The 16,965-nt window shown below is 33.2% G+C and overlaps 1 protein-coding gene across 1 annotated transcript; it reads left to right on the plus strand.

The window, feature by feature from the left end:
• Positions 1 to 5,220: 5,220 nt before the first annotated feature.
• LOC146996758 (UDP-N-acetylglucosamine transferase subunit ALG14-like) lies at positions 5,221 to 16,153 on the plus strand. The gene is made up of 5 exons (XM_085818367.1): positions 5,221 to 5,984; positions 6,403 to 6,539; positions 9,188 to 9,325; positions 14,912 to 14,971; positions 15,075 to 16,153. Exons 1-5 carry the CDS (start codon positions 5,825 to 5,827, stop codon positions 15,243 to 15,245), a joined length of 666 nt encoding a protein of 221 aa, XP_085674493.1. The 5' UTR covers positions 5,221 to 5,824; the 3' UTR covers positions 15,246 to 16,153.
• Positions 16,154 to 16,965: the final 812 nt, after the last annotated feature.

Raw genomic sequence — 16,965 nt, forward strand, 5'->3', positions numbered from 1 at the left:
AGCCAAGCAAGAATTTCAGTTTATGTTGGACAAGAGTATCATTCGGCAATCGAAGTCTCATTGGGCTAGTTCCCTACATTTAGTCCATAAAAAGGATGAAGTAATTATACTATATGCAATGCGGTGACTATAGACAGTTAAATGACCAAACCATGCCTGACCGTTGCTCGACTGCCAGAGTCGAGGATTTTTATATTATTTTTCAGACTAAAGTTACATTCTCAAAGACTGATCTAGTAAAGGCATACTATTAGATAACAATCGCTGAAGAGGATAAACCAAAGAACCGCCATAATTACCCCTTTCGGGTTATTTGAATTCAATGTCCCGAGTTTCGGACTCAGAAATGCGTCAGCTACCCTCCAGCATTTCATCAGTGAAGTTTTCTTTGGTTTGAATTTTCTATTCCCATATTTATTGGGTGGGTTGATCGCCTCATCATCTGAGGCTGAATACAAACAATATCTGCAGATGGTATTTGAGAGAGTGAGCAAACACAATCATCGTATTAATGTATCGAAATCCGTTCTGGTTGTAGACCAAATTGAGTTTCTGGTTTATCTGGTTACTTTTAAAAATCATGTCCCCTGGTTAGCAAGGCTCAAGTTGTAGAGACATTAGATATTTTTTGGAAGCAAAAGTGATGAAAAATGAGCAGTGTCTTCGCCGGGAATCTAACTACGGACCTCTGGCATACGATCCCAGCGTTCAGACCACCACACCACGAAGGCAGGAGAAATACCTTATATACTACCCCCCTTTTAAAGGGCGACTGGGGTTTTTAGGGTACCCACTCGCCAAATCCTGGGTGAAGAGATTCATCATCCACCACCCTTTTCAGTTCGGAAGCCACATTAGAGACTTTAGGTATTTTTTGAAAGCAGAAGTGATGAAAAAAGAGCAACGTCTTCACCAGGAATCGAATCATGGACCTCTGGAATACGCTCCCAGCGTGCAGACCACCACACCATGAAGGCATGCCAAGAAGGCGGGAGAAATACCTTATAAAATCATCCTAGAATACCCACTGCCTGTAGCCTTAGAAAACTTGCGTAGCTTCTTGGGTATCATACATTTTTATCACAGGTATTTGGGAAACGCTGCTCAAACACTTTAGGAGTTTTTAAAGAAGAAAAAAGTAAAAAAGTTTCTTTTTTAAAAAAAGAAAGATAAAAGAAAAGTCCCATGGACTGAGGAGGCAATGCAACAATTTGAGAAATGCAAGCACGATTCAGTCAATACTGCCCTTTTATGTTTTCTCACATCTCGATGCCCGTTATCTTTATGCACTGATGCATCAGACTGATCTATGGGATTAGTAGTGCAACAATTTGAAGCAAGAAATTGGAGGCCAATTGCTTTCTGTTCTAAGAAATTAAATGATGCTCAGAAATCTAACAGCACCTAAGATCATGAATTCTTGCGTATGTACCTTTCAGTGAAACATTTCAAGTATATGCTGGAAGTCAGAGAACTTGTGATTGTAACGGATCATACCATTGACATTCGTCTTTAAACAAACAAACAAACAAACACACACACACACACACACACACACACAAAAGGGGGGTAGAGAGAGAGAGGGAGAAAAGGAATCCCCGAGACAATTGTGCCAACTATAGTACATTTCGCAGTTCAGTACAGATATCCGTCCTATTAGTAGAGAAGTTAATGTGGTTGCGGACACTCTATCCCGTATCTCTGTTATTGATTACGAACAAAATGTCATAGAACAAAGTACAGATGCAGAATTTAAAAATCAAATGGAAAGTGATTCAACACTTAAATTCAGCCAGTCAGTACTTCCGTCTTCAAAAATTTTATGGTGGGATATTTCTCAAAAGAATTATTCGGCCATATATTCCACCTATTTTCAGAAGAAAACTTTTCTATCAAATTCACAGTTTTTCACACCCTGGCATTAAATCAACTGTTACGGATTTTGCATTTATTTAGCTACTTTTAGTAGAATTTGTAATTAAAATTGTTTTATATTCTCGTGCAATGCAGCACGATACTTATTTGAAGAGAAATAAGCTACGTCCGAAAAATTAAAATTCAGGAGCACGCGCAATTAACATTTATAAATATATCTCTCGTAACTGTACTGTTTTGCTATCCAGAAAAATGGAGAAAATACCAGAATTTTATCATCTAGGATTTAAAAGCTTAAAAACGCCGGATTAAAACATCTGAATTCAGCTGTTTAGTTAGACCTGTTATTTGACTGTAGCGAATTCGCTGTGAGATCGGATTAGCTTTTACGATATTGTACGAATATCTCTGAGGAAATTTCAGCATTTTGTTTTATTTGTTGTGATAAGAATACATTTTATTCACTTTTTATCGGACTTGCGCATTCAATTGATTACGAACCCATACGCACGTAACACTGCCATGAAACAGAGATGACTGCTAGTTTTGTGTGGCATATAATGAAAAAAAAAATTTTAAGATTGGGCCCGAGCATGTATCAGATGCCAAAATTCTAAAGTTATTAGACATACCAAATCTTAATCTGCGGAATATCAAGAACCAGATCGTTGTTTCAGTATGGTGGACATCGACCTCATCGGCTCATTACCCCCTTCAAATCGGAATGAATACTGTTTAACCTGTATCGACTGATTTACTGGTTGGATGGAAGTCACCACATTACCATTCATCACTACAGAAATGGTAAGCAAAGCTTTTTATGAGCATTGGATATGCAGATTTGGCATCCTATCTAAAATTATTACGGATCAAGGAACACAGTTTGAATCACAGTTATTGAGGAGTTTGGCTGCAATATATGGGGCTAAGGTTCTTCACACTACAGCGTATCCCAATCCAGTGGGAAAACTGAAAGGCTTCATAGGACGTTGATGGCTGTCATAAAAGCGAATAATAATGCTCAGTGGACCAGAGTCGTAGCTAGGGTTTTCAGCGCTCAGGGACAACTGAAGATTTCGCAACCCCTACTGCTTGCCAAAGATGGAAAACATTTAATTCTAAAATGTCGTAACATCAGTTTGGCGCTTCTTGGATTCTGCGCCCGGAGACAGATGCCCCCCTGCCCCCCTCTAGCTACGCCCCAGCAGTGGACTGACAAGCTATCAACAGTTCTACTGTGTCTCAGATCTGCCCTACGATGTGAGACAAATTACTCGATTGCCCAAACTGTATATGGAACAAACATTAAGCTATCTGTAAATTTTCTGCTCCGCTCAATACTAAAGTACCAAACAGATAATTTTGTCCACAGGTGTTTAAAGTCATGCTCTCATGTTTTTTTGAGAATAGCCCGGGTAAAAAACCCCCTCAAACAAACATATGCGGGACATTTCAAGTATCTGACAGAAATGAGAATTATTTTTCTGTACATTAAAGGCAAAACAGTTAATATCTGTCTTCACAAACTAAAGACCGCATACACGGTAACTGCTGATATTGATACAATTTACATATTTTAGGCAAAATGATAATGATAAACGAAACTAATAAACATTCATGCGAAACGCTTCCTCTAGCTATGGATAACAGTAAAAATCTTTCAGCCAACACCCGTTCCAGTAGACAAGTAAAACTGCCCTGCCGGTTTCCAGATTGAAATTGATAATACAACTTTCCCTTCGTTTCCCACCACGTAATTTTAGTGTCGTAACTTAGTTACTGGTGATTTGGAGTGATATTGGAAACAGTAAATAGTTAAGGTTAGGTACCACTAAGATGACGGCCGTGGTAATGTATTTAAAATTTCAACTAGATTATTACTGCATAAGTTCACGTAGTAAGAATGATGTAGCTAATTTCTAAAATATTTAACAGTAACTGTGTACATTGAAAATTTCAGTTTGCATATATCCTCTATTTGGAGGGCGCTGTGATCACGTACGATGGAGGCAGGATCTTGGAAGAGCTCCTGAATTTTCAAAGGTGTTTTCCGGAAAATCTTCATTTATTTCAGAAAATTTTCGCGAATATCCTCTGCATTGTCTCTTTCTCAAAGCTGGGAGTTCTCCTGTACCTGGGGGGTCTTGTCTTCCTTGCAATCTTTTGCAGCACTAAGACGGAGCGTTCAGATAAGTAGAACTTCTTTTCTCTAAGCTAAATCAAATATCTGTCACTAAAGTACCTTTAAATTCATTCATTTATTATGATCATTATTATTATTATGCTCATTTTATTATGTTTTGGCATTAAATACTTAGTAATTGCTTTAAATCATGTGGTTCGTTTTTGGTTACCATCTCGTAGGGACGCTATCCTTATCAGTAGCCCTTATCAGTAGTGTTAGCCCTACCCATTGGGGCCCCTTTGAGGAATGTCTCGAGAGCTAAAAACACGATCTCGGGCCTCAATGAATGTACAGAGTTGTAGTTTTTGCTCCTTTAATCTATATTTCCTATCTATTTAAATTAAAAGCATATATTAATACAGTGCGCCTCAAATTGATAAAATAGTACACATATAATAAATTATGACCATTAACTTAATAAATAAATAAAATGCTTATTTTTTTAAAAAAAATTAATTAATAATAATAATAAAAAAACTCCTTAATTTATTTACTTATTTATTTTTGCTAATATGTTCTCGCCTTGTTTTGGATTTATGATTTTATCCGATGGTGTTTTCTGAATATATAAATATGTTGGAAACCGCAATAGATGATGTTACTTAGTTTAATGTATAACTTTGCATGATATTATATGTATCTTGATCTTATGTGTCTTCTGTTACTGTGTCTCAAGGTAGAGGCTAATATTGGTTTCCATGTAAAAAAATAAAAGTTTAAATTTAAAAAAATTTAAATTTTAGTTTCCTTGTTATAGCAAAAGTTAGCTTCTAAACTTGACTTATACTGTTATGTGACTGGACCCCCAAAATTTATTATTTTATTATTAATTTTCCCCATCTTTACCTCTATTCAGCTTTACAAAACACACTCATTACACACACCTGGAAGACTGTATTTAATGTAAATGATAACAACTTTGACTACACTCATGAACACAATCGTGGTTTTTTTTTTTTTTTTTTTTTTTTTTTATAAAACAAAATTCTCTTACTTCCTTTCCTTTTCTTTCTATAGGCCCTTTTTTTTTTTTAATTATAAATAATTTTTTTTTTCCTCTCCATTCCTTTTGGGCCATTTATTTTTTACTTTATTTTGTCCCATCTTTTCTTCCTGGCCTTTCGAACTCGTATAAAATATACGAAGTTCCTTTTTACTCTCCTCTGAAATACGAAATTGCCCACCTTTCTATATACCTTTCCTTCGCACCTATGCTTGATTTTTCGCCCATCGGTGCAGAAAGACTTAGCGGGTACAACAAAAGACATCTGTCTACTTTGTCTGTCTGTCTATCTGTCTATCCTGTATTTTTTAAGGTGTTAGAGCCTTCGTGCAACCTACAAACTAACAAAAAGGAGACTTCTAACAAATTAGTTCCTTGGCTATTATGTTATAAGCTCAAAGAAAGCCGTCTTCTGAGCTAACACCAAGTACATCAAAATGTTTCCACCTTACTACCTTTTTACAGATGACGATTCCTTTAGAAAATGATTAAATTATAAAATACTAATTTAAACGACTGCGGTCTGGTGCTGCCCTCTCGGGGCTAAATTATCAGTTACATTCATATGTGTATTAGCAAGACGCCGGATGTTTTGATCTCGAAATAAGTTTGTTAGAACACGTGTGTACTGATATTTGTTAACGAGATGTCGGATGGCAAAGCAACTATTTCAATCATTTGTATATTTTATTAATTTTATTTAAGCATATATCTTCTTCTTTAGACCTTTTTTATTCGTTGGAGAAAGCTTTTGTGTTAAAATGTGGACTGAGTTAAACGTTTATTTTAGTAACATTGTAAGAACTCTCGTTTGTCTTTTCTTTGTTCGCGTTTTTATAGTATATCAGAGAATACACAAGAAAAAAAATGTGACACCTGTGAGAAGGTCAGCTGCCAAACTATTGATAGTTTTAGGTTCAGGTAATTTTTTATTTGAATTCCTTTGAAGTTTACTTATAGATAATAACGTTAAAAGTTTACAAATTTCGTTTGTTAACTTCAATTTTTTATTAATAATAAACCAAGAGTTTTAAGTGTAGCTCCAAAATATTTTCAATGGGAACTTGTATTCTATAAAATTAACCACTTATATCTAAATCATTAATTGTTATATGAGAGTGAGCATTTTATTGATGAAGTGGGAGGAAGTTCTAAATGAATAATTTTTGGAATAATTCTTATTCTTCTTCTGCCTACGCTTTTGAGAAATTGTTAATTTATTGTCTTGTTCTACATAAATATTGAAAAAAATTAAGATCTATGTGACATACATTTGTATTAAGTGGGTACATAAAATAGCATGTTTAATATTAATTTTGTATTTATTTATTTTTTAAAGGAGGGCATACATTTGAAATGTTGCGCCTCATCAGCAACTTAGATGGAAAATTTAGGCCCAGGATATATGTGTTAGCAGATACTGATATACTCAGTGAACAAAAGGCTCAAGCATTCGAAGCTATTAAAACAACTAATGTAAGTTCCATGCATTTCTTTTGTGTATTATAATAGATTTGTTTAGCTCTTAGATCATCATATTAATAGTCTATGCAGAAGTGTTAAATATTATGAGTACCAATATTATTAAAACAAAGTGGAAAGTGCAGAATCGCCCACTGCTTGGTGCGTTTTTAAGAATTGCACGTACTCGGTATCCATGTACACATCGACTTAATGTAAAAAAAATCCCAGAATTGCACAAAAAATGACATTGCACACTCCCTTGACTTAATCCATGTATACATTGACGTATTTTCACTTAAAAAGGTCAAAGAAAATTGACAAAAATCCAATTCTTCTTACTCTTGTAAAAAGCGCCAAACAAACAAGTGGATGATTCTGCACTTTAGTCCAAACAACTAATGTAAGTTTCATGTATTTCTTTTGTGTATTATAATAGATTTGTTTAGCTCTTAAATCATCATATTAATAGTCTATGCAGAAGTGTTAAATATTTATGTTTTGTAAATGAAATCATGAATTCCTCTCAATTCCTGAAGTTCTGTATGTATACTTGGAATATTACTGAATGTCTATCAATGTATACTTTTGCAGACAACATGAAGCTTTGTATAATTCATTGGCATATTACTGACAAAGCTGCTAAAATTACTAAATGTTTGTATTTATATTAAAATTCATTATAATACATATTATGAAAATTTTCTACATTAAAAGCATTTTTTAAAGACGGCTGTAGTTAATAAGTTTTGCTCTTATATTACATATGAATAAGAAGAGGAAATAGAGGAGCAAGAAAATGATGCCTAAGTATAATTCGGAATTATTCTTGTCAAGGCCGTAAGCTATAGCTTGTGTAGCTTATATGTAAATCAGACACTTGATGACAAATGTGAGAGATTGATTTGGTTTTTTCAAACCTGCTTATATACTCTAAGGTAACTGAATTAATACAAATGTTACAATTTAGTAGATATTTATTCTGATGTATTGTCACCAGAATTTACTTTACAATCTTTAAGTGCATTACAGTTATGTGAAGATGACCTTAATAAAAACATGACCTTTCAAGAGCTTGCGAACTTAATTTAAAAAAATTATTGTTCGCTAGAAAGGAACTTCCACTGTGAAATGTTATTTCTTTTTATTACTTTTTTTTTTTAATCATTCCTATGATTGTTGCTACAGTAGAAAGATTCTTTTAAAAGCTAAAATCATTAAAAATTATAGAAGAAATATGACTCGGCAGACTTTTGCTTTTTCTATTGAGCATGATGAAGCAAGTATAATAGATTCTTTTGCCTTTACAAAAGTTTGAAAACGATCACTTTGTTTAAGTGTTTCATGAATCCATTTATTATTGCAAATGCAACTTGATTAGTATTTATTCTTTTTTTAATTAGTTATGCTTTATTGATATTGTTTCTGTTTGGTTTTGATGTTAATAAATTTTGTTTATTATTAAAATAGTCTTAAACTGCTTAAAAACATTACATAAAATTCAATTATATGACTTATATGGCAATTATATGATATAAATAAATTCTGCACAAAAATAATTATTTGACACCCTTACTTTAAGTTTTGCCTATGGGCCTAAAATTTCTAGCTACACCACTGTCTTTTGGATACTTTGGGGTAGAATAGGCAAAAGAACCAAAATTTCTTAGTACAGTCGAAAGTCTTTAATCTGGACCTCAAAGCTACAGACTTTCTACACATTGCGTTTAGGCATGCACATAATAAGTTTACGCATGCGCGTTTAATGTATAATGCACGGTATAAGCTAAGTTAAAATTTTCTATTTCAGTTAATGTTGTAGATTACGTTGTTCCTTAATCTTCTAATGGGATCCAGCTTATCATTTTTTTGCAGACTGTTAGAGCAATTTAATAAAAGTAAGCTTGAACTTTTGATTATGTCAAAAAGAATTTCCGATTCTGAGGCTGCCAAAGGATCTACAAAGTGAAAGCATATTTCGATGTCCATAAAACAAAAAGTGGAATTGCTGCAAAAAATGGATAAAGGCATATCCTTTGTTTCTCTAACCATTCCGAAATCTGTTTATCAATTTCACGCAGCTCTGCGGGGTGGGGTGGGACGTCACTGCATGCAATGAACTGGAAGTTGATTTGTCAGCACTATCCTTATCTTCAGGGCAGATGTTTTTATTTTATTCGGCTTATAATTCCTTACTAAATGTAGTATTTCATCTCTATGTACTCCATCTTTGATATGATTAAAATCAAATTCCTCATCATTATAAATATCACGAATACACATCAAATAGTTTTCTGGTTGCAATTTTCTAATTTCGACTATGCGTAATGTATGCTTTGCGCATGTGTACGCGTTGAAAGAAATATTTAATAAATATTAAGCTTTTTTTTTTTTTGTAAATTTTGATACCCTTTAGATCTTAATTGCTCTTTATTTCATAAATTATGGTTCATATTTTTAATTTTATAGTTTCTGCATGCCCTCTTACCAGATTTAAATTGATGATCTGTAATCCGGAAAAACCGATAATCCGGAATCGCCGAAGTCTCGACGAGTCCGGATTAAAGACTTTTGACTGTAATGCTAATAATCCTTGAATTATTTTGCATTGAAACTTCTTTAAAGATGCAAAGTATATATTCCTTTATTTATTTATTTTTCAGAAATCTGAAGAACTATATACCATAGAAAAAATACCCCGCAGCAGGGAAGTCAATCAGTCATGGCTATCCACAATTTTTACCACTTTAATCTCATGCTTCCATTCATTTTTGCTAGTCCTCAAACATAAACCTGAAGCTGTAAGTATAAATTTAAAATAATTTAATTGATTCTGTATTTTATATTTAGGGCCAGATTTATTCATGCTAAGCTTCTAAGCTAAATAATTTTAAGCGTTTCTAAGCCAGGCATGCACTTGATAAAGAGAGTGAAATACATGAAAAAAAAAAAAAAAAATGCAAAAGCTTATGAGCTTTTTGTATATTTAGTTAATAATAGATGTACAAGGTGTTTCTAAACTAATGCCACAAATGTTAGCTCCCAATCACATTATGTTTCGGCTATGCAGGACTTGACGTCGAAAAGGACAATTCTCAGAACCTGCACAATTTCAGGAAACACACGTATCTAGGTTACCATTCTCACATACTATGAAGACTTGAACACCAAATACTACTCAATTATCGCTCAAATTGGGATCATGTGATCCTTCAGAAGCAGAACTTTCGTCTGATTGGTTGTCTCTACCCAGGATCCAAGACATTTTCGGTGAGGTTTGAAAAATCCCGCATAGCCGCAACATTATTTCTGTAGCTAGGCGGGTCTTCGCTTCCAGTGGGGCTCTTTTTTCTAGGAATCCTCCCATTTAAACCAGTGCTACCAGAATCTCGTTTCTCAGAAAAGTCCCATCTAGTAGGGACTGTAACTGTATGTGATAACTTCTTTAAGGGGTGCTAGAAAACTCTGAAACAAATACTTATTTCTATAGAATGTGTGGCAATAAGCATTTGTTAACAAATGCAGCAGTTAAGTGCTAGGAGATGCACTTAGGCATTCATATAAAAGCGAAGGTTTTCAATGGAAAATTTAGTCAAAGTACATTTATTTCAATAGGTATTTTTACCAAGTGTAGTTTGCTGCAACATGTCCACATTCCTGCCAACAGTGCATCATTATGAATATCATTGATCCATATCTCTTATTGGAAAGTCTGGATGGAACAATTTAATTGATATTTCTCCAACAATTGTTGCTGGAACTGTTACAGCATATACCACCAGCCCACCATTTTAAAATGTGGTTCTAGCACAACAGTGCATGCTTACCTGTTGCCGTTCCAGCACAACAGTGCATGCTTACCTAGGTGCCACACAGTGGCGTAGTGAGGGTGGCAATGGGGTGTATGATGCCCTGGGCGCCGCTCACAGATGGGTGTCAAATGGTCTCCAAACAAGATTTTCATCATATCACTGTTTTTGGGAGGAGTGCCCAAAAGGTATTTTGCCCTGGGCACCAGTTATGCTCGCTACTCCACTGGTGCCACATTTCCAAGTAAATGGGTTGGTCATGGGTGACCTAACACTTGGACTCCATGCTCATTGGATCCGGCTCCTCTTTATTTATTTTTATGGAGACATCTGAAATTTCTCATGTATGAAATTTCCATTGAGTCTGCAATGAGGATCTTGCTGCCAAATTTTCAGAAGTTACCTTAGAAATCTAGTATTTTCTAGAGTACATGGGAATTCTTAGGTTGATCATGAGATGCTTGTGTAAAAGTGGCCATAGTAATTTGAACAGCCTGTGTAAATGTACACTACGTAAAGAAAAAGAAAATGAGACAGTTCTATATCTCCCTCTGTATTGGACCAATTGACAAAATTCAACTTGTGTTTTTCATGTCTTGAAACTGCTACTTAGGATATACACTCATGTCCAAAATTATCTTTACATACCCAAAAATGATGATATGCAATGAAATATCGAATCAATGTGATCCGTATTTGCAGGGAATGTGTGAAAACCAAGCCTAATTAGCATTATCCAATCAAAAGTAATCAAACGGTTTGTGATAGGCAAATCTAGGCGTTACGTCATCCAAGGGTGAATCAAGCGCTTTGCGCAAACTGAATATTTGAGTGAATTTCTTCAACATAGCGTTTGATTTCAGTGTGTAGGGTCTCAAAGCGGTTTGTTATGGCTTCGAAGTATCATTTGGAAGAATCTGTAAAGTGGCGAATTATCTGCCGTTTAGAAGCAGGGCAGTCAATCATGGAAACAGCCACATGTCTGAATATTTCAAGACAGGCAGTCTCTAAGCTATGGAAACAGTTTCAAAATGATGGAAGTGTTGTAAGGAGGCCTGGACAAGGTCGGAAACGAATGACAGCTGCTTCTGAAGATCGGTATCTGGCATTAACTGCCCGTCCTAACAGAAAGGCTACTGCTCGCCAGTTAAGTTCAGAGCTTGCAGCCGCCACTGGAACTGTTGCATCACGGAAAACAATATACAGAAGGCTTAATGAAAAAGGCCTTTATGCCAGAAAGCCAAGGGTATGTGTTTTACTGTCTTCACAGAAAAAGAGGGATCGCTTTAATTGGTGTAAAGAACATCAAAACTGGACTGAACATCAATGGTCCCATGTTCTCTTTACTGATGAGTCGCGGTTTAGTTTAACTGGTGATTCTAAACGTGTTTACATCTGGAGGGAGTCAGGAACATGAAATGATCCCTCGAACATTGTGGAACGTGACCGTTTCGGTAGTGGAGGTGTAATGGTATGGGGTGGAATAATGATCGATGGACGTACGCCCCTACACGTGTTCAGCAGCGGATCTGTGACAGGCCAGATATATCGGGATGAGGTCTTAGATCCTTATGTAAGACTTTTCAGGGGTGCATATGGACCTGACTTTTTATTTATGGATGATAATGCCTGTCCACATCGAGCAAACCTCGTTGATGAATTCCTTGAAAGTGAAGACATTAAGTGAATACCTTGGCCACCAAACTCTCCTGACCTTAACCCGATAGAGAACTTATGGGACTACCTTGGAAGAGCAATTGCATGTATACATCCTCATCCTAGAGATGTAAATGCTCTGAAGACGGCATTGCTGGAAGAGTGGAGATTAATTCCCCAAACTGTGGTTAACAACGTTATTTCCAGCCCTAAAACACGTTGTGATATGTGTGTACAAGTCAGGGAAGATCATATTCCATATTAAATTCGTAAGACTTAATTCTTTTTCTGAATCATTCCTTTTTTTCCTTAACTCTCTTTGTCACACTTTATTACCATTTTTATTGTTTCATGCTACAATTTTATATCATATGAGGTGATCTTCAATTTTTTCTTTTGCATTTATGTGTCATCATGTTATGTATGATTCCACGAAAATTCATTAAATTGTAAGTCATAGTCTCTGAGAAATCCTTGAATTTATGCATGTAAACATAATTTTGGACATGAGTGTATATTAGATTTTTATATTGCATCATTTTAACGTAGGTATTTTGACACAAATTGGACTTTATCTGAAATGACATGCCAATTTGATTTCCATATTTCAATTCTACGACTGAAATTATACCAAACTGCCAATTTTTGTAAAAATCTCGCGAGTAGTTTTTGAAGAATTAGCTCTCAAAATTTTAGCTCATCAGTGTTAATTGAATTTGATGTATATTTATTAATATCTCTTTTTTATTAAACTTTCTTGCTTCCTTTTTCCAGAATTAAAAATTTAGGCTGAATCCAAATATAATTTGCACATTTTTTACGATTTATTTTAAAAATTTGTATTTAAAAATATTTTTTATAAATTTTTTGTATTATAAATCTGTAAAATTTTGTACATTATCTTAAAGTACATATATTTCTAGGCACACATGCAGAAAATTGGAGCGGAGCTTTTTTATTCAAAATTTAAGATGTACATGAATTGGTATTGAAAGGTATTGAATTGGTATATTTAAGATATACATGAATTAGTATTAACATATTGGAGCATTTTGAAATTTAGCATCTTGTTTTTGAGCGACAATAATGCCAAATATGGTGTACACACTTTGTTAAAAGCATTTGAAAGTATGAACATAACTTTTTTTTGCTCATCTGAAATGAAAAAAAGGAAAGGAAAATAGGTTGCTATAAATTAAGAAGTTTGCCAAGTAAATTATTCTTGGCAAAAACTGAGAAAAATACGGCAAGATAAATTTTTGAATTTCTCCATAAATTTTGCACCAAATTTTGCAAAATTAAATATTTAAGTATAATTTGAGTCGTAGAATCAACATATGGAAGAATTGGCATGTCATTTCAGAAAAGTCTGATTTCGTGTCAAAATACCTATATTAGAATGATATTTTATATAAATCTAATATAAATCCTAAATCGCACTTTTGAGACATGAAAAACGTATTTTGAATTTCGTCAATCAGCCCTGTAGAATGGGAGATATAGAACTGCCCCCTTTTTTTTGCTGTGTGCAGTGTACTTTGTTTCAATAGTTTCTGACATTTATATAAGTTATTTCATTTATACAGTCAAAAGTCTTTAATCCGGACTCATCGGGACTTCGTCGATTCCGGATTATAGATCATCAATTTAAATCTGGTAAGATGGCATGCAGAAATTATAAAATTAAAAATATGAAACCGTAATTTATGAAATAAAGAGAAATTTTGATCTAAAAGGTATCAAAATTTACAAAAAAAGAAAAAAAAAAAAAAAAAAAAAGCTTAATATTTATTTTTTTACTTTATTAAACATTTCTTTCAATGCGCGCATGCGTAAAGCATACATTACGCATAGTCGAAATTAGAAAATTGCAAAACCAGAAAACCATTTGATGTGTATTCGTGATATTTATAATGACGAGGATTTCGATTTAAATCATATCAAAGACGGAGTACATCGAGATGAAATACTACATTTAGAAAGGAATTATAAGCCGAATAAGATAAAAACATCTGTCCTGAAGATAAGGATAGTGCTGACAGATCAACTTCCAGTTCATTTCGCGCGTCCTCCCCAAATGATAAACAGATTTTGGAATGGTTAGAGAAACAAAGGATATGCCTTTATCCATTTTTTGCAGAGATTCCACTTTTTGTTTGATGGACATCAAAACATGCTTTCGCTTTGTAGATAGATCCTTTGGCAGCTCCAGAATCGGAAATTCTATTAGACATATTCGAAAGTTCAAGCTTACTTTTGTAAAATTGCTCTAACAGTCTGCAAAAAATAATAAGCCGGATCCAATTTGAAGATTAAGGAAGAACGCAATCTGCAGCATTAACTGAAATAGATAATTAGATAATTTTAGCTTAGCTTATACCGTCGGTTATACATTAAACGCACATGCGTGAATGTCTGCGCATGCATGAACACATTATGTGTTGACGCATGCACAGAAAGTTTGTAGCTTTGAGGTCCGGATTATAGATGTCTGGATTAACGACTTTGGATTGTATCTGGAAAAATAAAGGCAGTTTTAAAAATTTTTCAGTCAATTTGTGTATAAATTTGCCAGAATGTAAGACAATCCTTTCCTGTCCTTAACTTGCCCCTCTAAAAATCTTGCCTGCCATACATCTATTAAGATGATGTATCACTTAGCTTTCATGTTAAAAGCATATTTATTAGTTTTGTTTCCAAGTATGATATTCCGATAATTTAATTATCTTTCTTATGGAATCTGTTCCTTGTATGCTTACGTTCAGTTCAGCTCATATGCAGTCATATTATGTGCAGATTCTCTTTCTTTATGAAACTTTTAAAAACTTTGAATCATTTAATATATCAAGCTGTCTTATATTTGATGTAATATGATATATGTTTAATGTTATTATGTTATCAAGGCATTGAATATCTTTTTAGATCCTGTGCAATGGACCAGGTACATGTGTTCCCTTATGCATATCAGCATTTTTCCTTCATGTAAGTATTCTGCCCTTTATCTCAGATGTGTGTATATAAAGTTGCATTAGATTTCTGTACAATTTTTTTTTTATCTTATGTTATTTTTCTTTTCATTTTTTAGGTTCTAGGTTGGAAGCACATTAAAATGATATATGTTGAAAGCATCTGTCGAGTTAATACAATGTCTTTGACAGGCAAAATACTCTACAATATAGCAGATCATTTTCTTGTACAATGGCCTGGGCTAAGAGAAAAATATCCTCGTGCTAAATATCTTGGGAAATTAATCTAATTATTTTAATCGTTATTTATTGTTTATTATTGTACAGATGATATATCTTATTGTGGAAAACGTGAACATAATTTTTCATATGGGTATGATATATTAATGTAATTTATAAAATGTGTCTTTAAATTTCTGTCTTGAATGATTACTCCAATAGTATAATAAAAAAGGAAATTTATTCTGCAAATTTAAATGCAACATAAACTAGATATATTTTTGGATAACTCAATTATGATTAAAGATATTTCTAATAATATCCAGAAATAAACGTAAATAGCTTAACAATTATCAAGGAAATTAGAAATTCTGAAATCAAAAAGGCTTGTAAATATTTGTTTCTTTGTTGAATAAGAATTAGAAAAACCCAAGTCTTATTTCCAATCCATATGTTATAGCCAGTCTAAACAATAATAGTCTTAGCTTTTCTTAAATAAGTTTGTGTTATCTAAAATGTTTTTTAAAAAATCCATTTTATTGAAGATTCTTTTCTATGCTATAGCATAATTTACTAAGCAAAAGCAAGCATTTATTTTTGTTTTGTTTGCACATTTTATAAAAGGGAAAGCTGCTCTCTAAAATGAACAATATTTGTAAATATTATGAAACATTTTTCTGATTATATAAAACTAATTTAATTTATAAATGGCTTCTTGGAATAAATTATTTTAAATGAACTTTATTGAAATAAATAATAAAATAGAACATTTAAAACCCTCAGAAATGGTAAAGATTTTAGTATTAAGAGAATAATTTTTTATGATTTTCTATTTTGGTATTTGACCAAAACTTTATAAAAAGTAGCTAGATTGATATTCATGAATGAGAAACTTATTGAGTGCCTTTTTAATATGGGTATTATTGCAGGGACCTTTTTAGATACTGATTCTAATAAATTTGAAATTTTGGCATGTGAAGATGGATGTATGATTTTTTTTTCCATTAGAAAAAAAAAAAAAAAAAAAAAAAACCCTCCAGAATTTTTCTTTTGCTTTGAAAAACAGAAAATTTCTTGAAAACATCTACAACAAGCAAAGGTTGCTTTTGTTGACATATTCTCTTCAAATAATTCTTCTGAATATTAAAATTAGGGTTACAGCAATTTCTAGAAATGTTATGAATAGTTTAGAAACAAACTTTTGCATTTTCCTAATTAAAATGCTGTGAAAATAACTATTTATATGTCATTGTTATTTTTATATTAAATTAGTTAAATTCAATTGTTATTTTGAAGAATAATTTTTCTCATCATTTAATGTTGTCAAAATAGCCATGGACAAAGATGATCACATTGAATAGTACCTACTGTAATATACTGACTGTCAACATTGAGATAATTCATGATAAGCCTAATAATTCCTACATATTTTGATTAACACAGTCATCACAGTAATGATGCACCGTCATCCTACTTCCCCCCCCCTGCACTAAGAATTCCCCTCTAGCCCTAAAGTAAAAACAAAATGCGAATTCCTTTAAAATATTTTTATATCTATCTCTTCCTACAGCAATAACATATAATAATCCCTGTAACGATGTTAAAATATTAAAAATAATAAAATAAAAATCCTAAATTTTATGCAAGTTCAGAATATATCTGAACCTATTCCTATTAGCATCTTGATTATTGCCAAAACTTTAGTGAGAGTTCAGATCAATCTCTTGACATTGTCACTAAAAATCAGTATTGCTAACAATGAATCACTTGACCAATAATCTTCAAGACAAG

Source organism: Stegodyphus dumicola, chromosome 6, assembly GCF_044657685.1.
Source record: "Stegodyphus dumicola isolate Sdum_Otavi_A_Nest chromosome 6, ASM4465768v1".
Classification (NCBI taxonomy): domain Eukaryota; kingdom Metazoa; phylum Arthropoda; class Arachnida; order Araneae; family Eresidae; genus Stegodyphus; species Stegodyphus dumicola.

Coding starts and splice junctions, on each gene's coding strand:
- LOC146996758 (XM_085818367.1), top strand. CDS start 5,825: ATGTGGACTGAGTTAAACGTTTATTTTAGTAACATTGTAAGAACTCTC. Junction 5,985..6,402: donor ATTGATAGTTTTAGGTTCAG/GTAATTTTTTAT, acceptor TATTTTTTAAAG/GAGGGCATACATTTGAAATG. Junction 14,972..15,074: donor TATCAGCATTTTTCCTTCAT/GTAAGTATTCTG, acceptor TTCATTTTTTAG/GTTCTAGGTTGGAAGCACAT.